Source organism: Gorilla gorilla, chromosome 19, assembly GCF_029281585.2.
Source record: "Gorilla gorilla gorilla isolate KB3781 chromosome 19, NHGRI_mGorGor1-v2.1_pri, whole genome shotgun sequence".
NCBI classification, from domain to species: Eukaryota; Metazoa; Chordata; class Mammalia; order Primates; family Hominidae; genus Gorilla; species Gorilla gorilla.
Genome location: NC_073243.2, coordinates 111,567,152 through 111,593,933, shown reverse-complemented (window position 1 = coordinate 111,593,933; position 26,782 = coordinate 111,567,152). Strand labels below are relative to the sequence as shown.

At 59.9% G+C, this 26,782-nt stretch overlaps 1 protein-coding gene across 8 annotated transcripts in view; it reads right to left on the bottom strand.

The window, feature by feature from the left end:
- Positions 1-24,486, bottom strand: part of LOC115931263 (probable palmitoyltransferase ZDHHC11B) — an 80,786-nt gene extending 56,300 nt beyond the window's left edge. For 2 of the 8 annotated variants that reach the window (XR_010131862.1, XM_055367761.2), the window contains exons 1-5: positions 24,377-24,484; positions 23,638-23,820; positions 11,040-16,957; positions 10,786-10,918; positions 10,092-10,313 (exon numbers count right to left, since the gene is read on the bottom strand). Coding sequence is in view for 7 of the 8 variants with exons in the window: in XM_055367761.2 (XP_055223736.2) it covers positions 10,092-10,313 (222 nt within the window). In the remaining variant the exon portion in view is untranslated. Of the gene's footprint in view, positions 1-10,091; positions 10,314-10,785; positions 10,919-11,039; positions 16,958-23,637; positions 23,821-24,376 lie in introns of all 8 variants that reach the window. The other 6 variants (XM_063700880.1, XM_063700879.1, XM_063700877.1 and 3 more) reach the window with 5 other exon arrangements.
- Between the last annotated feature and the right edge of the window lie 2,296 nt (positions 24,487-26,782).

Here is a 26,782-nt window from a genome sequence, read left to right as displayed (position 1 = left end):
CCAAATAGAAGGGGTGGAGTGCGGGGCCCTCCCATCACCCTGCCTGGCCCCTGGACCGCCTTCTAGCCAGGAGTTCAGGGTTGACAGCCATGTCCGCAGGGCAGCCCAGAGGCCCTCACAGTGTGGCCTAAGCTTGGCATGGAAACGCAGGCTGCCGACCTGCGGGGCACGGCGCTGTCCTCCTTGGCACCAGGGGCGAGGAGAAAGGTGCTGGCCACGTGCAAAAAGCCACGCAGGGATTTTAGCGGAAGGCTGCCAGCAGGGCGGGTCCTGCACCAGGCCAGGGGGCTGCTGTCCCTCCTGACAGAGCCCCTCTCCGGAGCCCCCTCAGGCAACATTGGGACAGGTTCACTGCTGCTGGGCTCACCCTCAGCGTCATCCTGGCACCACCTTGGGGCATGGGGTTAGGGTTTTATGCAGCAGCCCTTCCCTGGTGAGAGTCCCGTAACAAGCATGCTGCAATGCATGGGAAGCCTGAGTGTGAAGCTGGTTCCGATCGAAATGCAGACACAGGTGCCGAATCCCTCAGCAGGATGCACCACACACCCTGCATCTTCCAGGCACCCAGGTGGCCCCGGGCCCTGGGTGCTGGTGTGTGTGAGCTGGGGAGGGGACTCTGTGTGTGCAGACATGGCTGCAAGGAGGACAGGCGAGAACGATCTGGATGCCAAGGGGATGGGACTGGGGAGCTGCTGCCCAGGCCGGGGTGTGGTGGGAGCTGGGCAGTGCAGCAACGGGGCCAGCCAGGCCCTGGGGGACTCACATGGGGGCCAGGGCTGATCAGACACCTGCAGTGGCCACTCTAATCCCACCATGGTAGAGGAGAGGTCTGCAGGGGCCCCACCTGACTTGGGAGTGGACTGAGGCTGCAGGGGCTGTAAAGGGTGTGGGTCAGCTGGGCCGGGCACAGGGCTCACTGTCCAGCTGGTGACACTGACATGACCGAGCCTGCATCCCGGCTGTTGTCCCCATGTACCCGCTCCCTGCAGGCTGAGCTGGGGACACTGCACTATTTATGTGGTCACCGGGGCAACAGGGAGCTCGTCTGGAGCCTTGGGACGCTATTGGTGGCAGCTGAGGACAATGAGATGAGGCAGGAAGCTGCACTGTGGCCCAGGAGCAGCCCCTTCCTCTGCAGAGCTGGAGCAGCACTTCCCTCACTGGAAACCAGTGGCAGGGAGGGTGGGGCCAGGCAGGGCCTCTGCACCAGCAGCAGGTGAAGCTCAGGCTGGGGATGCCCTCCCAGGCCCTTGGTCGCCACATCCGACTGCAGCCTCACATTCTCCGGGCTTCGCACACAGAAGCCCGCTGCCAGGGAGATGGTGCTGCTGCAGGGGGCCACCAAGAGACAGCCTGGGGATGGTGTGGCCCCAACCGGGACCCACTGACTTCCCTGTGGAGGAGCTCAGGGCTGTCCTGAGCCTGAACCTGCCAGGCAAACCCCGTGGAGCTGCCTGAGCCCATTCCCGAGCCAGTCCCCAAACCTGCAGGCACCGTGGCCAGGCAGTCACCCTGAAGGCGTCCACCCAGAAACAAGGGTTCAGCTGGCAAGGGACCCCCCCCCCAAGATTCCAGGGCAGTGTCTTCACCTGGAGAGCTCCCTGGGACTCAAAGCTTTTTTCATGAGAACCAGGTTGAAGCAAATCTTTCACCGCACACTAGGGTGCCCTGCTGTCCATCGGCCGCATTTTGGCCAGTGAGGTCCGCGCTCCGCGGCTGGGCTTGGGTCGTCCTCCTGGGACATCCGTCACCGATAGGAATGATGCTGGTGACCTTAATTTGGCTATGTTTTGCCCAGACTGACCCAGCTAGCCACTCTGCCCATCACCCACTCGGGTAACCCTTCCTGAGCTGGCGGGGAGCCCCGGGATAGAGATGACATGGAGCACCGTGTTCTCAATTTTCTCTGCTTCTACTTTCACATTTAATTTTATCCCGGTAATGTTTTATGTTCCAATGAGCAATAAAAAGTAAAAGAAATAGAGTAAGTGTCTCCCTTTCATCACCCAAACTGCCTGCCCTCTGGAAGTTTCGGTCTCAAGCTGTCATGAGAACCATAGCTATGCTGGAACCTCCCCTAGCAACAATCTGTATTTTGTAAATAAACGGTCCCGCAGCGCCAGCCCAGAGCACACACCCCGCGCCCTTTGTAACACTGCTAACCTTTCCCCCGCCCTGTTCTGCAGGCAGGAAAAGAGAGGAGGTGGAGAGCGAGCCCACAGCCCCTACTCCTGGGGCCCGGCGCGTTCACGTCTTGTCGTCTTATCAATCCCTGCGGGGTTCAAAGCTGACACGTGCCACTGAAGGCGCAGCGCCACTCCATGTTGGTGAATCTTCCACTGCAGCTACCAAGCTCGTGCTGCCCTGGGCCACAGCAAGGGACTTTGCTGGGAAGAGATTTCTCCAGATTAAACAGAGTTACAGATTGCAATCCATTCCACACAACAGGCCCTACAGATGCTGCGGCTGCGGCGGAGCCTGTTTCCCTTTGCAGCAGAACAGACGCGGGCACGCGGGCACTGAGGCATGCTCTGGAAGGGCCCATACACGCGGCCGCTGGACGGTTGGCCAAGCCTGGCACTCAAATGTCCGCCTAATCTGGGGTCTTTATTCCAATTCTTCCCCACTTTCCACAACACAGCATCCCTTACCCTGCAACTGACCTCCCTTGGGGTCAGAGGCTGCAGCCACGGGGCCTGGGAGGTCACTTCCCAGAGCCACCCAGGTCCCTGCAGGTGCCGGATAGCACAGGCACCCTCCAGTGGCCACAATGCAAAGCCACATGCTGCTGGCCAAGGGGCCTGAGGGGGTCGCTGAGGCGCAGGCATGGGGAGTGCAGCCGGGGATGCCGTCCTGAGCCCAGTGCCGGCCAGCGGGAGGGGCAGCATGGACAAGGGCTGGGGCACCAAGGGCTCCTTTAGAAATGGAGATCCAGGTGTGGAGTGGGGGGTACAGGGGAGCCACAGAGGGTTCACCTACCAGAGAGCAGGTGACAGCTCAGAGGCATGCGTGGCCGAGCCACGGGCCAAAGGAAGAGTGGAGAGAAGGGATTCTACTAGCACATAAGGAAACAGCCAGGTGTGGAGGGTCGACTCGATCCCCCACATAGGTCCAAGCCCTAACCCACAGCACCTGTGGATGTGGCCTCACTTGGAAATAGGGTCTTTGCAGATAATCCTGTCAGGGCAAGGTCTTTTCGGGTAGGCCCTACTCCAATGACTGGCGTCTTTACAAAAACGGGAACCCAACGGCAGCAGACACACGCAGAGAAAAGACGGTGTGAACACGAGAAGACGAGCCACAGAGAGCGGCCAGAACCATCCCCTCCAGCAGCTTCAGGGGGAGCGGCATGCAGCCAGCACCCGATTCCAGACCCCGGGCCCCAGAACTGTGAGACCAGATATGTCTGCTGTTGCAGGCACCCGGTTTTTGGTGCTTTGTGATGGCAGCCCCAGGACACGCTGTGGCCACCTGGTGATGCTGAGGGAGAGAGACAGATGGTGGCCAAAGCAGCAGGGGAGGGCACCTTCCTCTGCAGAGCATGCACTGGGCCCTGCGGTGGAATCGCAGATGCAAACACAGCATTTTACACCCCTAGCATAACTGTGATTCAGACGAGGATTGCAACAAAAAGCGATATGCCTGAGACTCAGAGTCCACATGTGCACCACTCTGGACAGGCAGGGGCAGGGACCCGGCCCACCCTCCCAAGGAACCGCTGCGTCCCCACCTACAGGGCCTCCTGACAGTGCAGCGGGACAGGCCACCACCACCTGTGCAGCGTTCTTCTGAAACTGCTCAGCCTTAACCACACAGACCCCCAGGTGGTGGAGCAAGACACTGGTCTGGATATGCCTTGACGCTGTGGTCAAGGAGATACCAGCAGCTGCCAGGAAAAGGCAGGCGGGCGCTGTGCTGACCTAAACACACCAAGAGACTCCGTCGCAACATCCGTCCCAGAACCTTGGCCGGATTCTGGATTAAAAATCCTATCAAGCACATCTGGGGGCTGTTGGAGAATGTTGACATGGACTGCCTCGGCCATGGTCCGATCACAGCCTGTCTTCTCACCTGCCATGAAGGTGCAATACAGGAGGACACCCATGTCTGGAGGGCATGTGCTAGAGCAGGGAGGTGGGCCGTGCAGCACAGGGTTAGTGACTGTGGGCTTTAGTGACATCCTCATCCCTCACTGCAGGACACCCGGGGCCAATGGGGCTGCCATGCAGCGATGTGGGTCTGTGGATTTCTGGGCCCTGGAGGTGGGGGAGGCCATCTAGGACCCAGGCTTTGGGGGTATGGGGACTCAGGGATGTAGGTGGAGAACTCGGAGGCTGGGCCACAGCAGAAGCTGGGCCAATGGCAGGGGATCTTGGGGGAATGCCAGCAGGGCCACAGGGCACACCTTGGGCCTGGCAGAGACAGGCCACTACTCAGAACTATGATCTGTCCTCCTGATGAGTGGAGGCGCTCAAGGCTGGCAGTGTGTGCCGGGTGGACACATGGGTTGCCACATTCCAGCACCTCCCATGGTAGAAGCCTGAACCCCCACATGTGTGTCCAGGCCTTAGAACCCCATGGAACCCCCACTCTGGTGACTGGGCACACTCAGGGCCTCTCAGAAAAGGCCTCTTGGGAAGAGAGCACTGCTTCCCTAAATCCCCTAGGATTGGGAAGGCCACGGAGCAGACAGGGGGACACAAAGTCTTCTATTCACAGCCCTGGACAGCCACTCACAGCCCAGACGGCCACTCCTAGCCCCAGATGGCCACTCATAGCCCAGATGGCCACCCCTAGCCCCAGACGGCCACTCAACCCACAGCCCTGGGCAGCCACTCACAGTCCTGGCTGGCCACTCACAGCCACGATGGCCACTCACAGCCAAGAGGGCCACTCAACTCACAGCCCTGGAGAGCCACTCACAGTCCCGGCCAGCCACTCACAGCCCTGGATGGCCGCTTGCAGCCCAGAGAGCCACTCACAGCCCAGACAGCCACTCATAGCCCCAGACAGTCACTCCCAGCCCCAGACAGCCACTCACAGCCCAGATGGCCACTCAACTCACAGCCCTGGATAGCCACTCACAGTCCCAGCCGGCCACTCACAGTCCCGGCCAGCCACTCACAGTGCAGATGGCCACTCCCAGCCCTGGACAGTCATCCCAGCTCCAGATGGCCACTCACAGCCCCAGACAGCCACTCAACTCACAGCCCCAGACAGCCACTCAACTCAGAGCCTTAGACAGCCACTCACAGTCCCAGCCAGCCAGTCACAGTCTCAGCCAGCCACTCACAGCCCTGGATGGCCACTCACAGCCTGGACGGCCACTCACAGCCCCAGACAGACACTCCCAGCCCCAGACAGATTCTCCCAGCCCTGGACGGCTACTCACAGCCCCGGACGGTCACTCGAAGTCCCAGACAGTCACTCACAGCCCAGAAGGCTACTGACAGCCCCAGACAGACACTCCCAGCCTCAACAGCCACTTGCAGTCCCACACGGACATTCCCAGCCTTGGACGGCCACTCACAGCCCCAGACAGACATTCCCAGTCCCAGACGGACACTCCCAGCCCTGGACGGTCACTCGCAATCCCGGAGGGCCACTCATAGCCCTGGACAGACACTGCCAGCCCCAGACAGACACTCCCAGCCCCGGACAGCCATCCCCAGCCCCGGATGGTCACTCCCAGCCCCAGACGGTCACTCGCAGCCCCAGATAGCTACTCACAGCCCCAGACAGACACTCCCAGCCCAGACAGACACTCCCAGCCCTGGAAGGCCACTCACAGCTCCAGATGGCCACTCAAAGCCCTGCATGGCCACTCACAGCCTGGATGGCCACTCATAGCCCTGGATGGCCACTCACAGCCCAGATGGTCACTTACAGCCCTGAAGGCCACTCACGGCCTGGATGGCCACTCACAGCCCCTGAAGGCCACTCACAACCTCAGATGGCCACTCACAGCCCCAGACAGCCACCTACAAACAAGACGCAGGTTGCAAGAGGGATGGAGCAAGATAGCGCCCAGGATGAGTGTATGCTACAGTCAGCACCCACGTCTCTCACTAAAGCATATCCTTGGACCCCTGCCAAGGCTCTCTGCGAGACCAGCTGGGCCCAGCCCATTTCAGACTTGTAGATAGGGTGTGGCCTGACCTCCCAAGGGAACTTTAGCTGCACAAGGCACCACCCCAAGACCCAGAGACAGAGCCCCAAATCCCTGGGGAGACACCCTTGAATCACTAAGCCAGATGGGGTGGTTGAATGAGAGGCCAAAAGCCTTACTGGCGCTGTGTGTCTGTGCATGCCCGAGTCTGTGTGTGTGCTCACAGAAAATACATAGCTTTAAACACACATTAAAAAGTAAGAAAGGTCTACAATCAATGACCTAAGTTTCCGTCTTAAGATGATAGAAAAAAGAGCAAAGTAAACCCAAGGTCAGTTGAAGGAAGTAGTAAAAATAAAAGCAGAATTTTTTTTTAAGTAGAATAAAAACAGGCAAACAATAGAGAAAATTAATAATTAAAAAGCTGACTCTTTTCAAGATCCATAAAAGGGATAAGCCCCAGGAAGACTGATGAAGAAGAGGGAGGAAGACACAAATGGCCAGGATAGTGAGGAAGGGGGGCACAGCACTCGGACCCTACAGATGAGAAAAGGATTGCAGGAAACACTGTAAACACCTGTATTCCAAGAAATATGTCAAATTACATGAAATACTCCAATTTCCTGAAAAACACAACCTATGAGCTAGGTGCGGTGGCTCACGCCTGTAATCCCAGCACTTTGGGAGACTGAGGTGGGTGGATCACAAGGTCAGGAGTTCGAGACCAGACTGGCCAATGTGGCGAAATCCTGTCTCCACTGAAAAATACAAAAATTAGCTAGGCGTGGTGGCACACACCTGTAGTCCCAGATACTCAGGAGGCTGGGACGGGAGGATTGTTTGAACCCAGGAGGCAGAGGTTGCAGCAAGTCGAGATCACACCATTGCACTCCAGCCTGGGTGACAAGAGTGAGACTCCCATCTCGGGGGGAAAAAAAAAAAAAGAAGAAGAAAAATACAAACTATGAAAATAGAAACAAGAAAACAGAGAAACAGAATAGCTTTTTATCAAAGAAACTGCACTCATTATCAAAAGCCTTCCCACAAGGGAGACTGTTGCACTTGGAGAAAAATCCAGCCAAGTCTAGACTGAGGGGCCTCCTGTGGGCAAAGGCATCAGTTTCTCTGACCAGTCAAAGGCCTGGGAGCAAAACGGATGGAGGAAGGGGAGCTTCGGGGACACAACAGCCCCATGGCACGTGGGCTCCTGATGTGAGCCACGCATCTGTAGAAAGACTTGTTTCGAAAATTGGGGAAATAGCCATATGGATAAGAACAAATATAGGATGTTAAGAAATGGCTATATAATTTTTAAGTGAGATATATAATTTTAAGTGAGATATTTTTAAGTGAGACAAAGCATGGTGTTATAAAAATAAAAGTTTGTTAGACACAAACTGGAGCATTTACAGGTGAAATTTCCCGATGTCTGAGATTTTTAAAGGTTACTCGGGTACACATGCGTGTGAGATATAAAACAAGGTTAGCAAAAGCTTCACTGTTGAAGCAGGTGACTGGCACCTGCAGGTCCGCTTGATTGTACTCTCTACCTCTATAAACTGAAAGATGCCACAGGAACAAGTTTCAGGAAAGAGAGACATGGCCTTGCCCATGGCTGAGGCACTCAGGCTGGCAGGCTGCTGTCCTCATGGCACCTGCTCACTCTGCATCCAGCCCCTACGCCTCCCTTTCTGCACCACAGTGATACACACCACGCTCACCATTTACCAGAGACCTGCCCAGGATGGCCCAGCCCAAGGACCACGCAGTGGTGTTGAGAGGTGACAGCATGCTGGCAGCCCTGGCAGCCCTCGCTCACTCTTGGCACCTCCTCGGCCTCGGCACCCACTCTGGCCACACTCAAGGGGCCCTTCAGCCCACTGCTGCACTGTGGGAGTCCCTCTCTGGGCTGGCCAAGGCCAGAGCCAGCTCCCTTGGCTTGCGGGGAGGTATGAAGGGAGAGGTGCAGGCGGGAACCCAGCGCGAGTTCGGGGTGGGCATGGGCTCAGCGGGCCCTGCACTCAGAGTGGCCGGCCAGCACTGCTGGCCCCAGGCAGTGAGGGGCTTAGTACCTGGGCCAGCAGCTGTGGAGGGTGCACCAGGTCCCCCAGGAGTGCCGGCCTGCTGGAGCTGTGCTCAATTCTCACTGGGCCTCAGCTGCCTCCCTGCAGTGCCAGGCTCAGGACCTGCAGCCCGCCATGCCTGAGCCTCCCTGCTGCCATGGGCTCCTACACAGCCCGAGCCTCCCCAATGAGCACTGCCCCCTGCTCTGCCGCACCCGGTCCCATCCACCACCCAAGGGCTGAGGAGTGCGGGCACATGGCACGGGACTGGCGGGCAGCTCCATCTGCCCCCAGTGTGGGAGCCACTAGGTGAAGCCAGCTGGGCTCCTGAGTCTAGTGGGGACTTGGAGAACCTTTATGTCTAGCTAAGGGATTGTAAATACACCAATCAGCACCCTATGTCTAGCTCGAGGTTTGTAAATGCACCAATCAGCACTCTGTATCTAGCTAATCTGGTGGGGACTTGGAGAATCTTTATGTCTAGCTAAGGGATTGTAAATACACCAATCAGCACTCTGTGTCTAGCTCAAGGTTTGTAAACACACCAATCAGCACCCTGTGTCTAGATCAAGGTTTGTAAATGCACCAATCAGTGCTCTGTGGGGACTTGGAGAACTTTTGTGTCTAGCTTAGGGGTTGTAAACACACCAATCAGCACCCTGTCAAAACGGACCAATCAGCTCTCTGTAAAACAGACCAATCAGCTCTCTGTAAAACATACCAATCAGCTCTCTGTAAAATGGACCAATCAGCAGGATGTGGGTGGGGCCAGATAAGGGAATAAAAGCAGGCTGCCCGAGCCAGCAGCAGCAACCTGCTTGGGTCCTCTTCCACACGGTGGAAGTTTTGTTCTTTTGCTCTTTGCAATACATCTTGCTGCTGCTCACTCTTTGGGTCCACACTGCCTTTATGAGCTGTAACACTCACCGTGAAGGTCTGCAGCTTCATTCCTGAGCCAGGGAGACCCTGAACCCACCAGAAGGAAGAAATTCTGAACACATCCAAACATCAGAAGGAATAAACTCCAGACACGCCGCCTTTAAGAACTGTAACATTCACCGCGAGGGTCTGCGGCTTCATTCTTGAAGTCGGTGAGACCAAGAACCCACCAGTTCCAGACACAGTGTCACCACTTCCCCACTGAGGAAGGCTCTAGTGAGGAATAACACATCCTACTTTCAGAAATATGGTTCCAGTGCCCCAAGGCACCGAACGCAGGCCAACTGTCCCCAGGTCCCTTTGTCCCCACACATCCATGTCTCAGTGATCCTAGGGGGCCCCGGGTTGCTCGACTGAATGCCATGGTCGGCTGGGGGTAGTGCAGAGCCCACATGCCCCATGGACATGCACCCTGGGAGATGGGAGCAGACACAGGCTCCCACCTGCTGGAAGATGATGGGAGCAGACATGAGCCCCCGCCTGATGGGAGGTGAGAGCAGATGCAGGTTCCCTACCCACTGGGAGACAGGAGCAGACACGGGCCTCCCCCTCTTTGGGAGATGGGAGCAGACCCGGGCCCCCTGCCCGCTGGGAGATGGGAGCAGAACCGGGTCCCCCACCTGCTGGGAGATGGGAGCAGATGGCCTGACATGGGGTCAGCGGCTGCCCTGTCCAACCTGACCCTGAGCCATGCGGGAACGGTCTGACATAGGGTCAGTGGCTGCTCTGTCCACCCGACCATGGGCCACGCAGGAATGTCCTGATGTGGGGTCAGCAGCTGTCCTGTCCTGACCCTGAGCAGGGGCTGCACAGAGCACGAATGACCACTGGGCCCACCTGCAGGCTCGGGGGACATAGTCTGGCCCAGGGCAGGTGACTGGTGCCACCGGGCAGCCATGGCCCAGACCCCACAGCCAAGTCCATCACAGGGTCCTCCAGGAATCCCTCCCGCTTAGACCATGCCACGATGAAGAGGATACCACGTAGGCGATGTATTTCCATGCGGGAGGCAGGAGGGGAATGAAGATCCTGAAGGTGGCCAAGGAAAGGCCCACGAAGACAGCCCAAGTCACCACCTGGAAGTAGTGCAGGGGTAACGACCAGCTGTTCACTCTGGAGATGCGGGGCGGCAGGACCAGCTCTTCATTGTTGAGTATGGCTTCTGGGGTGATGGAACACTGGCTCCCGGAGCGAGTGTCCATCTGCAGGACACAGAAGGGGAGGACCTGCGCCATCAGCTCTGGGGAGGGCCGGCCCCACCCACTGTCAGGGAGACCACGGGGACTGGGAACATGGCCCCCAGGACCAGCACTGACAGCCAATGGCCCAGCATTGCCTGGGGCCACGTTCCCCACAGAGGGAGCAGGGGTTGGGCTGGAGTCGGTGCAGGGCCCTGTCCAGGGGAATGAACAGACATGCTGCAGAATCTGACCCTGGCCAGAGCTGAGTGGCAACGGAAAACGGCTCTCCAGGGTGTGGAGGACCCTGGGCAGAGGACCTGGCCTGTGGCAGACCTGGGTAGATGACTGAAAGCAACGGGAAGACCTGAGCTGCCATCTGGATGGCTGCGGGATGGCCCTCTCCCCACCCACACACATGTGGGGCTCCGGGTCCCACACCAGGGTGCAGCTCAAGCTGCACAGCAGCCAAGGGCTCCCCGGGGCCGACACTTGCCTCAGCGCACACTGCACGCCTGTCTCATCTCCGTAGGCTGAGTAGAGCAGCTCCATCTCATCCGACTTCAAGTCGCCAAATACTGAATTATTCTGCATCGAAAGCGCAGTAGTGGCACTGGAGAGAAAGGTGACTGGGAGGAAGAGGAGAAAGAGCATCACTGGACTCACTGGAAGGACTCGGTGTGCAGGCCCCACCCCGCTTCTCCAGGGGCTGAGGGACCGCCTGGCTGGCAGCCAGCACCCCAGTCTCACCTCACTTGCTCTCCACAAAATTCTCGCTCCTGAGTTTTCCATGTGTAACCAGCAGGGGTGCAATTGGCCACCCCTCATTTTACTTCTGCAGGCCAAAGACCGCAGGGAAATGCGCTCTCTGCAAAGGGGTGAGCTCCATAAGCAAAAGAGCTCTGTGGAAACGTGGGCAGAGCACGTTGTCTGTCACTGTGGAGGATCCCAACCAACACACACCGCAGGGACCACGCCTGCCCAGGGCCAGCTCTCGCTGTGGGGGACGCAGGCCAGGTGTACTGTGCAGTGTCCCATAGGGTGTGGAGCAGCACCCCTGGCATCTCCCTACCATCTGGTGCCAGCAGCACCCCCAACCCCAGTGGGACCATCAACACGCCTCTGGACACTGCCAAACATCTCCAGGGATGAAAGTGCTGTGGTTGAGAACTGTGTTAGTGGGTGAGAACAAGGAGTGTGTCAAACACAACAAAAAAAAAGTATCAACAACCACAACAGCCCCAAGAGGAAGAGGGGAGCAGGGGTTGGTGAAGACAAGTGGTGAAGGCAAGAGGATCCTTCCCAGTGGAGGGCGTCCTTCAATAGGAGACCCAGACCAGGCAGAATTCCAACACCTGGAGCTGGAGGAAAGAACATTCCAGAAACAAGGAAGCTCTTGAGCCAAGGCCATGGTTTGGAGGGAAGAGTGAGCTGTCCCATTAGCAGATGGTGTGAGTGGCTGAGGGAGAAAGGGCCGGCAGGAGCAGTGTCCATGCAGCTGTCTGCACGGGAGGGACCCAGCAGAGGTGGAGAAGTGGAGGATGGGGCCGTGCAGGAGGTCCCAGCAGCAGCGCAGCCAGGAGGCAGCAGTGCAGATGGCGAGAACACACAGGCCACACCCAAGGCCCAGGGGCAGAAAGGAACAGGGGTCAGGCCATCGCCAGATCTACTGAAGACAGACACTGGCTTCAAATGTTCTGAGGAAAAATGCTTCAGGCTGGGACTTGGATACCCATGTCCACTGTCCCACTCAGGCTGAGGGGAGCAAGGCCACCTGCAGTGGGTGTGAGCTCAGAGACGTGGCCACGCACCCTGCAGAAGTGCTTGGTGACTGGGCTTCCCAGGAAGACGAGGGTGACAGCCATCAACAGCCGAGAAGAAGGAGTAGATGCAGGAACCCATGGCCGTCACACGGGAGTGAGTCCATGGGTGCTTGGGAGGGCTGAGAACCAGGCCCTCGCAGTTCAGGAGGGAAAAGTGGAACCCGTCCCAACTCAGCCCTGGCCTTTCTGCACCAAGGGGTGGAGCAGTGCTGACCTCAGACGCCAGCTGCCAGAAATGCTTCCAAAGCCCGCCTCTGTGTGGGCTGTGTGCTGAGGGGTCTCACATGGGGACTCGCCTCAGAGCCCATCCGAGCTTCACTGTTCTAGGTTCTTGTGTTTTACCTCAAACATGCATTAGTTTAATAAAATATTTTTTAAAAGGTTTTTAAACTAAAAATGACAGAATGAATTAGGTGCGACATGCCACTGTGGGAAGACAGCCAGGCTGCTGCTGGGTCTGGAGGAGCAGGACACGGGCCACAAACACGGAGCAGGAGTAGAGGAGATGGGAGATGCACTGTCTGGATCACTTCATTAGACCCACGTGCTGTTTCCACAATGACGGTAATAAGAATACATTTAGTTTTAAGAGAATGAGGAGGTGTCAGACGGACAACGAGCCTGGGCGAGCGCCTCTACCTTGGCGTTCTCCACCGAGCATGGCATGCAGCTGTGCCAGCTGCTTCTCCTTGGACAGGTGTCCTCCACTTTCCCATTTTCTGGGTACAGCGCACCTGAGCCCTGGGCGCAGACCCTCACACCGTTTCCCCCAGAGGCTCTGCTCTTTCACCATGAGGGAAAAGAAGGTTGTGTAGCAGAAGAGACTCCAGGAAGACAAACTGCTCACCTGGGGTCAAAGGACAAGCTCCCAGGTGTGTACCCAGCATCTCCACGTGTGTGCCCTGAACCTCCAGGGGGTGGCTCTGCACTCCCAGGCCTGTGCCCACCATCTCAGCTGTGCCCTGTGCTCCCAGGCCTGTGGCTTGCATCCAGGTGTGCACCTGCACCCTCTCCCACTGGCCGGGACCTCCCTGGTAGGAGGGACGTGCCCAGCCCTGCCCCGACCCAGGTGCCTGCTCACAGCACATGCCCCTTCCCTGGCCAAACCCCATGGGAGCCCAAGTGGGGCCCGGCCAGGAACTGCTTGGAGGCTGAGCCCACCCCACTCACGCCCCAACCCCCAGGGCCAGGACCTGCTTGGAGACTGAGCCCACCCCACTCCCACACACCCACAGCACCTCCCCAGGCAGTCAGGAGGACAGTGCCTACGGGCTCACCCATGGGTGTGGGCAAGACTGTGTTGTCCAACTGGCATCTTCAAAACAGGCTTGGAGAGGACAGAAGATAAGGGCAGAGGTGGCACCACAGACCCCAGAGTGGGGCAGACAAAGGCAGACCCCAGAGGGTGGCTGTCCTAGGGAACGAAGCGTCCTTGCTGGCCAGGGAATGCCTGTCCCAGGTGTGTCACCAGCTCCAAGGACTCGGCCACCTAGGCGGGGCTTCGTCCCAGACACCCCAGGCCACCTTTGTCCCAACCCCACGGGCTGTCCCTGTTCCCAAGAGGCCCCACGAAAAATCACCTGGGCACCATTTGTCAGAATGAATCTCCTGGGAAATGCCTTCAGACTGGACGCTGGACTGCCCAAAGCCAAACTTACAGAAAACCTGCCAGAACAGAATTGACAGGGCTGGGGAAACAGCAGCCCCAGCCTCTGATCATGGAGCTGTCCAGGGGCTGGAAACCCAGGTGTCCATGTGGCATCAGTAAGCGGGGCCAGGCACTAGGACCGACCAGGGCTCTGTCACTAGGAACAGGGGTCTCGCACTTGGGCCAGGGGGTGCTCACCAGGACCAGGGGTCTGTCAGTCACTAGGGCCGGGACCTGTCCCTTGAGCCTGGAGCCTGTTACTAGGATCTGGGGTCTGTCACTAGGGCCAGGGGTCTGCCCCTTGGGCCTGGAGCCTGTAACTAGGGCCTGGGGTCTGTCACTAGGGCCAGGGGTCTGCCCTTGAGCCTGGAGCCTGTAACTACGGCCTGGGGTCTGTCACTACGGCCAGGGGTCTGCCCCTTGGGCCGGGAGCCTGTAACTAGGGCCTGGGGTCTGTCACTACGGCCAGGGGTCTGCCCCTTGGGCCTGGAGTCTGTAACTAGGGCCTGGGGTCTCTCTCACTAGGGCCAGCTGCTGTTTTAAAGGTAGCAGCAGCCTGGGTGCTCCCTTGTTCACTGCCCACGCCCACGCGGGGGTGGCGCCGACAGAGCCTACACGACTGCTCTCCACGTGGATGGCTGTGGGGTGGCTGAGCCTTGCTGGCAGAGGAGGCTGGTGGACAGGCCGTGCTCACATCATCAGCAATGCCGGGTCAGAGGTCCCAAGGCAGGAGCCACGGACTCAGTGGGAGCTACCAACCCTCTCAGCTCATCACCACTCCCTGGGGCCTGAGACCTCAGAGCCAGCCCTCGGCCCTGCTCAGGCTCTGGCCTCCCTGAGAACCTCTGTCCTGGTCACAAGTGTCCTGCAGGCCCCCTGGGTTGTGCTGGGCTGGACCAGGCCAGGGCGTGACCTCTGACAGCTCCACCTGCTCTGGAGAAGCCACCAGCAGCTTCTCCAGCTGCATCCGCTGACCCCCAGAGCTCGCTCGCAGGCAGGTGCCCATGGTGGGACAGTTGCTTGCGCCTCAGTCTCCTCATCCTTGAAGGGGTACAGCTCCCTCCCCATCTCCCTCGCACCCGATGGCCTCATGCAGGCACAGCCCGAGGGAGAACCTGTCTCTGCGGAGAAAGACTCTGTGATGGCAGCCAATTGGATTCCACCAGAACCCGAGGGCAAGCATTCCTCAGGAAGTGACCAGGCTGGGAGCATCAGGCACGCACACCACACATTCAACCCAAACCTTCTGTTAACTCAGGTTCCCAGGAGCCCTGCGTGCTTCTGCCTGGCAGGGGCCGACGCTCGTGCCCTGGAGAACTCCCTGTTCAGGGATGACAGTGGGTTCCCTGGTGATTTGGAGGCCTGGGGCCTGGGTGGGAGCTTCTCCCTCTACCCCTGGAGACACTGCCCAGGAGTCCAACGTGCTGTGACTGCAGGATGCCCCTGGCAGGGGCCATGCTGGCTCAGACGCCTCTCACCAACCCCTTCCTTCCATGCCCTCGGGGCACTGGCATCCAGGGAGCTGTGAGGAGCACACCGTGTTACAAGCTGATTGGGAAACAGGTTGGGGGGTGGGGGCCAAGGCACTCAGCAGTATTCAGGCATCTCTCAGCTGGCGACAGGAGCTGTCCCAGGCCCTGCAGGTGGGCGTGCATGCTGGGCAACCCTGGGGGTCCCTGGTCTTCTCTCCATGGGCAGATTCCCATGCGGATACCCTGGCCTCCGCAGGCTCAGCTGGGTGTACTGCCGCTGGGCTCTTCAGAACCTTTACGCCCAAGTCCTGTCCAGGGGGAGCACCCTCCACCCCGGGCCGGCTGCCATCACAGCCTTCAATCCTGCCCAGAGTCCCTGGAGACTGTTGTCATTAAACCCCACTCCTGTTTAGGAAACCCCAGGGCCAGACCCCACTGCCAGAACGGGACCCTCTCGCACCTGCAGGTGGCAAAGTTTCTGAGGGCCTGATGGACCCTCCAATGTCCCATGGCCACAGGTCCCACCTTGGCACCGAAGCCCTGGGATGGCCCCTCTGCAACGCCCAGTGCTCCATCATGACCTGGTCCCAGGTCGCTGACTGAGGGAGTGGAGGGGATCAGGACCAGGGAGAAGCAGCCCCCCAGTAAATCTGAAGCACAGGGATGGCACAGCCCCAAGGGAGACCGGGTAGGCCCCTGGCCAGCAGGACTGAGGGGAATCTCCACTGCAAGGCACCTGCTGGGCCCACACAGTGTGCTCCTGGCCTCACACTGCCCACTGGGCATTCAGCCTGGACAGCTCTCAGCTCCAGAGACCCTCGCTGGTGAACGGGACAGCAACATCAAAGACGACAGCGACCCGAAGCCCCAGAAGCAAAAGCCACCCTCACAGCGGAAGGAGTGGACAGAGCTCCTGTGGAGCTCACCCAGCCCTCCTGTCCCACCAAGGGGTCTCCTAGGACCCGGGAGCCCTGCCCTCCTGCCGAGAAGGTGCTTCGCCATTAAACAGGGCCAAGGAACGAGGCAGCTCAGACCCCATTCCTTATTTCAGACCCCATTTGAGCGCAGCACAGCTCTTTGGCAGACGGTTCTTGTTTTTCATTATCATCGCACAGCACTCCTGCTCCGCGGGACTCTCCCTGTGAACCGCCCCACTCTTCTCAGCCCAGGCCGCGTGTCAGGCAGGCAGAGCTCCCAATCAGAACAAAGCTGGCAGTTTTGAGTCTGTGCATTTCCCCCTGCAGCACCGGACGCAGTGTGTCTGGAATTGGTGGGTTATTGGTCTCGCTGATGTCAAGAATGAAGCTGCGGACCCCCGCAGTGAGTGTTACAGTTCTTAAACATGGCGTACCTGGAGTTTGTTCCTTCAGATGTTCAGATGCGTCTGGAGTTTCTTCCTTCTGGTGGGTTTGTGGTCTCGCTGACTTTAGGAATGAAGCCGCGGACTCTCGCAGTGAGTGTTACAGCTCTTCAAGGTGACGCCTCTGGAGTTATTCATTCCTTCCCGTGGGTTCCTAGTCTCGCTGGCTTCAATTCATACCTTAGTGGTGAGTGTTACTTACACCTCTCAGAGACAGCGCGTCTGGAGCTGTTCGTTCTCTCCGGTGGGCTCGTGGTCTGGCTGGCCTCAAGAGCAAAGCTGCAGACCTTCGCTGCAGACCTCCCTGGTGAGAGTTACAGCTCACAAAAGCGGCGCGGACCCAGACTCAGCAGCAAGATGTATTGCTAAGAGCAAAAGAACAAACTTTCCACAGTGGAGAAGAGAATAGAATCAGGTTGCCGCAGGGCGTTCCGGCTGCCCGCTTTTATTCCGTTATCTGACCCCACCCACATCCTGCTGATTGGCCCATTTTACAGGGAGCTAATTGGTCCGTTTTACAGAGCATTGATTGGTCCGTTTTGACAGAGTGCTGATTGGTGCATTGACAATCCTTTAGCTAGACATAAAAGTTCTCCAAGACCCCACTCCACGGAGGAGTCTAGCTAGCTTTGTCTATCGGATCCCGCGCCCCGCAGCAGGTGGAGCTGCCCGCCACTACTGCGCCGCGCGCCCGCACTCCTCAGCCCTTGGGCGGTCCATGGGACCCGGCGGGGGCGGCGCCCTTCGGGGAGGCTCCAGCACCGCGGGAGCCCGGGGCGGGGGAGGGGGGCGGGGCGGGGGAGGGGGGCGGGGGGCGGGGCGGGGGCGGGGGGCGGGGCGGGCGGGGCGGGGGCGGGGAGGGGAGGGGGCGGGGCGGGGGAGGGGGCGGGGTGGGGGAGGGGGGCGCGGCCTCGGCACGGCGGGCAGAGGGTCCCGAGCCCTGCTCAGCAGGGAGGCGGCTGAGGCCCGGCGAGAATTCGAGCGTGGCGCAGGCGGGCTGGTAGTGCTGGGGGACCCGGCGCACCTCCGCAGCCACCGAAGGACAGAGGGGCAAGGGGGCTCCCAGACTCTGCAAAGGACTCTGCGGCGGAGACTGATACGGGTCTGAGATGGCTGTCCAAGGCCCAAGTGAGAGTTAAACCACATGCCCAGCCAGTGCCCACCATCTGGGCCAACACCATTTCTCTAAAGCATGACACAGGACATTCCACCAACAGAGCATCCCAAAAGGGAATAAAATAGAGATCCCGGCCGGCTCATCCCATCAACCATGTCAGAGACTCGGCGGCTGCAGATGCTGTGGGACCTGCCTCCATTAAAGGCACCTTCTGTGGGGACAGCAAGGACTCTTACGCGGGGCACAGCAGGTTAGAGGACACAGCCGGGGCTCTCACGGGAGGCACAATGGGTTACAGGAAAAAACAGGAGAAAACAGCCGAGGCTCTCACGGGGGCAGAGCAGGTTACAGAACACTGCAGAACCAGGGGCTGGTCCCTCATCCAGTGCAGCTTCACTAAGTGCCAGACGCACGAGGACCCTGCCCTGCCCGGCCACAGCCCACTCACTGCCCTTGGGTTACCCTCGGGGATCCAGGTCCAGGACACCTGCAGGCAGCTGGGACCAGGCCAGCTCTGGGCCAACGGTGGCCCCATCTAATCCCCAGAACCTGTGAACGTGACCTTGTTTGGAGAAAGGATCTGGAAATGAGATCATCCTGGATTATCCACAGCTGAGCCCTAAATCCAATGGTGAGTGTCTCTACCTAGAAGAGGCAGAAGAGAAGACACAGAGAGAAGAGAAGAAGGTGCTACAGGCTGAATTCATCCCCTCCAAAATCCACGCTGGAACCTAATCCCCATTGTGGTGGCATTAACAGAGCCTTTGGGGGATGAGATTGAGCTATGGGGGCCAGGCTCCTGGGAATGACCGAGTGCCTTATCAAAGGGCTGGGGCATGAGGACATGGCAACCAGGCCCTGTCTTGGAAGCAGGGAAGGGCCCTTGTCGGACGCCAAGACTGCAGGTGCCTTGATCTTGGACTCTCCAGCCCCCAGAACTGTGAGAAGTGAACATATCATTTCATAAATTACCATGCCTGGTGCTGTTACAGCAACACACACGGACTAACACAGTCGCCATGAGGCTGGGGCTGCAGTGATGCAGCCACACACCCAGGACAACTGGAGCCACCAGGAGCTGGAAGAGGTAGGGAGCGTCCCACCAAGCCTCCAGAGGAAGCTGACCCGTGAGATGCCTGGACGCTGGGCTTCTGGTCTCCAGGACGATGGGGGAATGCATCCCTGTTGTGTTAACCCCGGACTGTGTCAATTGTCAGAAGCCTCTGGAAAGAGTGACACAGCAGGTGGGACCAGAGGCTCAGCACCCCTCACGGGGAACAAAGTCTTCGAGGCCCTCAGGTGGCACTGAGAGGCCACAGGGGGCTCCAGAGGCCCTTGGGGGTCCACCTAAGCCAGGGTGGGTGTTAGGCCAGGGCTGCCAACAGCACCTGCCTTCTGAGACCCATCCAGCCTCTAGTTGCCCATTTTTAGGTGGAGAAAATGAAGGCTGCATACGTGGCTGGTGTGAGGAAGTCAGCTGACGGGAATTTGCTGATTTAAGGGAAGGTTCAGCTGCGTCTGCATGCTAAAGGGCTGTGTTCTCCAGATCAGATCGAGAAGCTTCGGGAAGGTAATGCAAAAGAATTTCTGATGTTCTTGGCGTGGGGGAAATTTGTTACACGGACACAGAAAGCCTTGCCCTGCAGGAAAAGATTCTTAGAAGGCACCAGATTAAAAGAAAGAACTTCTGTTCCTTGAAAAAATATCATCGAGTGAGTGAAAAGGCAAACCCCAGGGCAGGAGATGTTTGCTATGCTCAACAAATGTTGGCTTGTCTCCAGAATATATAAAGGACCTCTACAAATCAATAGAAACTCAATCCACAAAGGGCAGCTGACTTGAACAGGCCCCTCAGGGACGAGGGTATCCAAGTGCCCAGTGCTCGGTGGGAAGCACTCAGCTTTGTTAGTATGACCAGGAAAATGCAAATCATAAGGCTTCCACACAGCCTTACAAAGGGCTAAGACATTGCAAAGGCTGACAGTGGCTAGTGCCGGCAAGGATGTGGGTCAACAGGAAACTGTGGGGGCGAATGGCTTTAATCCCTTTGGGAAACTGCTTGGCATCATCTGATGAATGTAAAGACACACTAGATCCCAGACTCAACGGCTCCACTTCCAGATTGACCCAAGAGACTCGTGCCCACATGCCTCAAAGAACATCCCAGGAATGCCCACGACAGCTTCATCCCTAGTTGCCAAGAAAGGGGAACCGCGTGGACATGCGCCTGCTGACAGTATGGCGGTCTGAGGGACAGTGGGCATCCCCGTGGGAGTGTGGGCGGCACTGAGCACGAGCGCCTGGGGCTCCTTGACGCAGTGTGGACGGACCACTCGCGCACACTATTGATCCACGTGAGCCAGCACAGCAGTGTGCCCACCACGTGGCTTCTGGTTAAACGTTAAAAACAGGCAAAGCCAAAGCACAGTGCTCAGGAATTGGAGCTTCGACGGGAAAACAGACGGTGAGTAAGACCCCATCCCACTCCCGGAACACGGAGAGAGGCAGCCCAGAACGGCTGGCACTAGAACTGCAGGTGGACTGTGCCAGGTGCCAGGTGGGGCCCTCCCAGCAGGCGGCCTGGGGACACGTGGGCACTGGCGAAGGTGGCAGGAACAAGCCTGGTGGGAGGTGAGGCTGAGATGAGCTTCACCCCAGTGGCTCCGTCCACGGCCCAGGCTTTTCTGGCACTGAGAAGGCAGAGGTGCCACCCCGCCGAGGGGCAGAGGAAACCGGCCCTTGGGCAGCCTTAGGAGAAGTGGGGGCCGGTGTGCGCAGGAGAGGGTGGACGCCCCAGATGCAGCCACGGTGGCCAGGTCACCTGCGAGATGCCATGGGTGGGAGGTGCAGGTGGCTGTGCAGCGGTGCCCTGGGCTCAGGGGGAGGGGCTGGGTCAGGTCCCCGGGGCTGGCTGGGGCCTGGACGTGGCTCCCTGGCCCTGAGGCACCAGCAGCACTTCTGAGTGGGGTGGGACTGGCCTGGTGTGTTTCTGGGCGGGGATCCAGTGTGAGCGGGTGAACAGTGAGTGGCGGCCATGGGCACGCTGAGGTAAGCACACTTTGCCCACCTCTGTGGGCCAGGAAGGCGTGTCACACGCTTCCTGACAAGGCAGAGGGTGCTGGGAGCTCGCCTGTGTCAGACATGAGGGCCCTTGGACCAGGGCCTGGGTTTGAAGCCACCGCCATAACCCATACACGGTGCTTGCTGCTCCTGGCCCCACTGACTGATGACTGATGGCCAGAGGGAGGCAGCAGCTGTGTGAAGTCGCCTGGCAGGTGCGGCTGTTGGTGGCATTCCCTGGGCAGAGGCCACGTTGGACATTTGTGAACAAATGAGCAGGTCGGGGTTACAGGTTATAGGATCTGGGAAATGTGGTCTGTGATGCCATGCGCCCTGGGGGATCACATGGAGCCCACATGGGCAGGCACCTTTTATCATGCCAAGAAGTCAAACGTGGGATGCCATGTGGGGAAGATGCCCTGGGTGGGGGAATACCCTGGGTGGAGATGCCATGTGGGGAGGATGTCCGGGTGGGGAATCCTTGTGGGGGTTGTCCTGGGTGGTGGAGCCTTGGGGAAGAATGGCCTAGGGGGTGGCTCTGGGATGTGGATGTCCTGGAAGGGGGATGTCACCTTAGAGGAAAAGCCTGTTGCAGATGCCCTAGGAGGGAAGCCCTGTGTGAGAGATCATCTGAGTGGGGGTTGCCCTGGGTGAGGGATGCCCCAGGTGGGGCATCATCCAGATGGCAGATCATCTGGGTGGGGGATCATCTGGGTGGGGGATTATCTGGGTGGGGGATCATCTGGGTGGGGGATCATCTGGGTGGGGGATCATCTGGGTGGGGGATTATCTGGGTGGGGGATCAACTGGGTGGGGGATCAACTGGGTTGGGGCTGCCCCAGGTGGGGGTCATCTGGGTGGGGGCTGCCCTGGGTGGTGGCTGCCCTGGGTGGAAGATCTTATCAGGGGGATGCGGTGGGTTATGGCCCTGTGGCACCCCCAAACACACACACAACAAGAAGAAGCTGGTCTCCCTAGGAGGAGGATCCACGCAGGGCAGCTTGGGGTTTGGCTCGTGGATGCTGGGGACAAGGCCTGAGCCCCAGATGTGGCTGGGCCTGACCCAGGCAGCTCCACCCCTTCCTTCCCAGGAAACACCTTTTGCTCGAGCAGTAGGAACTAGGCGTGTGTAGATTCTGCTGCCTGATCCTGGCTCCTGGCTGAGGGTTTGTGGGCTCAGATGGACTAGACACCCGGCCACAACCCTCCTGGGCACAGCCTTCTGGCTCCCCCAGCCCAGGCGGAGGCAATGAGCGACTCTCCTCACCCAGAGTGTTTTCCCGAAGGCGCTTCTGCCTGAGGGCACCAGGCTGGGCCAGGTACTGCAGGGCGCTGACCAGCACTGGCCTTGGGGCCCCAAGAGCCCCAGATGGCATCCCTCTCACACACTCCCCCTGTCTCACCAACAGCTATAAATAGACTCGGCTCTCTGCTGGCACGGCCTCTCCCGAGGAAGCTTTTAATTCTCAGCGTCCTCTGCAGGGGGTGGCTCCCACAGGCCTGGGAGGGAACAGACTGCCTGACTCTCCAGAGAGCTCCCCAGTCTCCATCTGCGATGGGTGATCCTAATTTTCTTCAGGAAGTTCTCCTGAGCCCTGCGTGTGGTGCTTTGGCCTTTGTGCCCACGGAGGCCCCCTGCAGCCCCTCCCGCCAGGCCCTGCCCAGCCCGGTGCACAAACCCTGTTTACCGATTCCCAGGCCTGGGGCAGCCACTGCCAGTGTGAGGCTTGCAAATTAGGGTAGGGGGTCAAAAGGAAGCCCCTCTTGACCATTTCTGTGAGCATTCTATGCTCATTTCCACAAGGAGCATTTATAACCTCGTATAATCCCTAAAACATTGATTGCAACTTCAGGGAATTCGGGAAGCTAGACCAACCGCAGCTGTAAGATTAAAACGCAGCCAGTGACCAGCGGAGCTTCCTCCACGCACACGCGGTCCAATCCCCATGACTTCATGTTTTGTGAAGATGCAAAGCGAGTTCATGCCGGCGCCTTTCTGAATCAGAGATCCCTTTAGAAACCATGAAAGCTGCAGACCCCTCCCGGGAAAACGCACACACCCTCCTGGAGCTCGCCTTCTGCAGCCGCTCCCGGAGCCCGCCCCTCCCCCACAGGCCCTCCGAGGATCACGTGGTGGGGAGGCGCTGGCACCGAGCGGCTGACAGGCGCGAGAGCCCAGTTCAAGGCGCCGGCATCAGGCTGCAGCTGCCTCACTCCCCTCCACTTCCTGCCCCTTCCCGGCCTTGGTCCAGCCCCATCTCCTAGTCCCAGGCCACAGGGAGCTGGGTCACCTCCCAGGGGCAGGGGCTGGCTGGGCGTCGGGGGGAGACCTCTCCCCCTGAGAAGTCAGGCGGGGAGGGGTGGCCGGGGTGGGCGGAGGGGCCCTGTCCTCTATCGGTCCCCCAGGGGCCCTGCACGCAGAAGAGCCAATAAACATGCCAGGTGGATCAGCGGTGACACTGAGAGGGAACGCAACCCCCCATCGAAACAGCAGGCCCCCAACCTCTATCAAAACAGCAGACCCCCAAACCCCTATCAAAACAGCAGCCCCCAAACCCCCATCAAAACAATAGCCCCCAACCCTCATCAAAACAGCAGCCCCCCAACCCCCATCAAAACAGCAGCCCCTCAAACCCCATCAAAACAGCAGCCCCCCAACCCCCATCAAAACAGCAGCCCCCCAACTCCCATCAAAACAGCAGCCCCCCAACCCCCATCAAAACAGCAGCCCCCCAACTCCCATCAAAACAGCAGCCCCCCAGACCCCATCAAAACAGCAGCCCCCCAACTCCCATCAAAACAGCAGCCCCCCCAAACCCTTATCAAAACAGCAGCCCCGCCACCGCTGTGGGGGGACGCGCTTCTCACCTCCCTCGGCTCCGTTTACGTAACCGAAACCGCAGAATAAAGGGCTCCTCAGATCCTCGGGCGCTGCTCCCAGGGGTGCGGGAAGGTGTCCCGGCAGCGCCTCTCCATCGCCACAGGCCCGCGGACGGTAGCCAAGGCTCGGGGAAGCTGGAAGCTCTGCGGGGGGCGGTCTGACAGCCCCACCTGCCAGGACGCCGTGGTGTCAGGACCCCGAGACGGGCCGTTTCTGTGCCGAGACGGGCCGTTTCTGTGGCCAGGGATCTCAAAACCTGCTGCGGGCAGTGGCTTCATTCCAGCCCTCCACGCCCTAATTTCCCACGCCTCACACCGGCGGCGGCCCCCTAGGCCTGGGAATAGGGAAACGGTTCGAGTCCCGGGCTGGGGAGGGCCTGGAGGGAAGGGCTGCAGGGGCGTCCGTGGCCGCGAAGAAAGGCCAAAGCGCCAGGCGCAGGGCCCGGAGAAAGTGACAGACCTGTCCCTGGCGCGGCCGACGGTGACCCCCGCTCGCGGCCTTTGCGAAGCCTCCCCGTCGCCTCCTGGCACCGAGCCCGCAGCGCCGAACTCCGGGCATCCCAATCCGGGGGCTCAGACACGCGCAGGGCGGCCCGGGAATGGGGCTCGGAGGAGCGCGGGGGGCAGGGGCTGCGGCGCAGGTGGCTGCCGGGGCTGACGGGCCAAGCCTGCGCCCCCGGGTGCCCCCCGCGCCGCGCCCGCAGGACCGAGCCCCGCGCCAGCTTACCTTGGAGACGCAGCGACTGCAGCGGAGGCTCCCCCGCGACTCGGCCGCGCGCGACCAAGCGCTCAGCGGAGCGCTCCCGCCGCCGCCCCGCCCAGCGCTCCCGCCGCCCCGAGCCAGCGCGTCCAGCCCCGCCCCGCCCCGCCCCGTCCCCAGCCCCCAGCGTTCCGCGCCCGCCCCGCGTGCTCATTGGCAGCCCCGCCCCCGCCGCCCCACCAGGCCCGGGGAATGCGCGGGCGCACCGAGGCCTCTGCCTTACAAGACCGGCTCCGCTCAGGCTCCGCCGGCCGCCAGGTATCCGCTCAGCGGAGGGCGCGGCCGACCCGCGGGTCGTGGGAACCGCTGGGCAGGGGGCGGCGGGGTCCCTCACCTGGCTCTGGGGCCCCCCGGGGACGACCGGACCCCGATCTCTGCGCCCCGCAGGACGCGCGTTGACGCTGCGGCGGAGGATGGATGAGCGCGGCCGCGGCCTCCTGGGGTGGGGTGGGTTGGGTTGGCGGCGGGGCCTGGAGGACAGTGCGGGGCGACCCCCGACCGCGTCCAGTTCTTTAAGGAGCCGCAGACGGTGGAGGGAAGCGGCAGGGCCGGGCTGTGAGGGTGCTCGGACCCCAAGGCGGGGCGCACCCTGGGGACTGGGCGTCCAGGTGGGGACAGCGCGGCCGGGGATCGACCTGAACAGGGAGACGGGTCCGTGCCGGGCGCCCAGCGCAGCTGTTCGGAACTGGGCCGCCCTTCACGCAGGAGTGGAGGAGCAGAGCGCGCACCCGTCCCCGGCCTCAGCCTCCGTTTTCCCTGCAGGTCGCCCGTGTGCAGCGCCACCATCCCGGCCGCTCTTCCAATCTCGCCTTTCTCCGGGCACCTGCCGCCCCTCACCCCGCCCCCCACCAGACAGGCTTTGCGGAGGGGGCTCATTCCGCCCGGGGCTGCCCGGCCCTCCGCAGGAGTTGGCTCCGCACAAGGTTCCGGGGCCGAGATGACAGGGCGGTTCTGTGGTGCTGGGTGCTGGGACTTGAGGGGCACAGGGGCACCTGCCCTGGAGGAGGCCGAGGCGCAGCCCCCCAGGAGGAAGGGGTGCCTCTGGTGACTTCCAGCTGGACTCTTCCAGCTGGACTCTAGTGCAGCTGAGCTCCTCCCCCAGCCCCGGCTCTGTCCCTGCACCAGGTGTCCAGCAGGCCCTGGAATCCGCAAAGGCAGAAGGGGAAGTTGGGGTGCCGGGCAGGGGGTGCTGACGCCTCACAGCCCGGCGGCTTGGCCCCCACCCACCCCACGGTGGTCCCGCGCCCCACACTTCCTCTCCTCTCCTGTGGTTTCTCCTTCCACTCAGTGCTGCCCAGAGATGGGCTTCTGTCTAATTCTCCTGAGAAATTCCACACTCGCAGCTGGGAAGTCGGGAGACCCCCGAAGCTGTGCGGCGGCCACGCGGCGGCTCCTGCTTCCCTCCTGCTCGGGTGCGGGCTCGGCTGCCTTCTCGTCCCGCGGAGCCCGGAGTGCCTCCCCCTCGGGTAGATCCTACTAACAGCATCAAAGAAATAATGAAATAATCTCTCCTTGGTGTGTGCTTACCGTCCTAATAGGCACAAGGAAACTCTTCAGTGCATTTTTCAAAACCTGTACAAACTCTCTTGACATAAATGCAGTGAGTTTACAATAAAATCGCAGTGGGAGTTAACGTCAGGCTTCAGAGGCAGACATGGTCCTGGAGCCTTTGGGAGGAGAGGCAGCGGGCGCGGGGCGGCGTCCAGGGGGCTGAGCGAGGTCTCGGCAGGAGGACAGAGCTCAGCCTTGGGCTGCCCTGGCCCCTGCGCAGGACACACAGTGACCCGGGCTGGGGTGGGCACCCTGGTTCTACCGTCGGGAGTCGGCGTGTTCATGGAGTCTGTTTCCTTGTCTGTGGGTGAAACTTTGGCTTAGGGGCACGGGTGTGTTATTTCTCAGCGACAGTCGGTTCAGTCAGCACTTACAAAATCACCAGAAACGGGGGCACAGGATCTTGCTCAGCAGGGAGAGGTGGATCCTGTTTCGGAACTCCAGGCTCTTCACCTGGCCATGGCTGCCCGTCCAGTGGCCCTTCCTGGCCCCCAGCTCTTGCTCCACTGCCAGACCTGGACAGCCTCCATTAACCCTGCAATTACTGAAAACCGACTCACAGCCAATGATGTGATCCACGCCAAGTGTCCCGTTATAAGATGTTTCCTGGGGATCCTTAGAAAATCACTACAAATGGGTTGAACCACAGGGCTTTCCTTTTAGGGTTTAGGAGGCCAGAAGTCCGACATCAAGGCCTGTGCGCTCCGGAGCTTCCCACCTCTTCCAGCTTCTGTGGCTCCAGGCGGTCCTGGGTGGTGGCCGCATGGCTCCACCTCTGCCCCTGTCCTCACAGGGCCTCCTCCCCCGAGTCGGTGTCTGTCT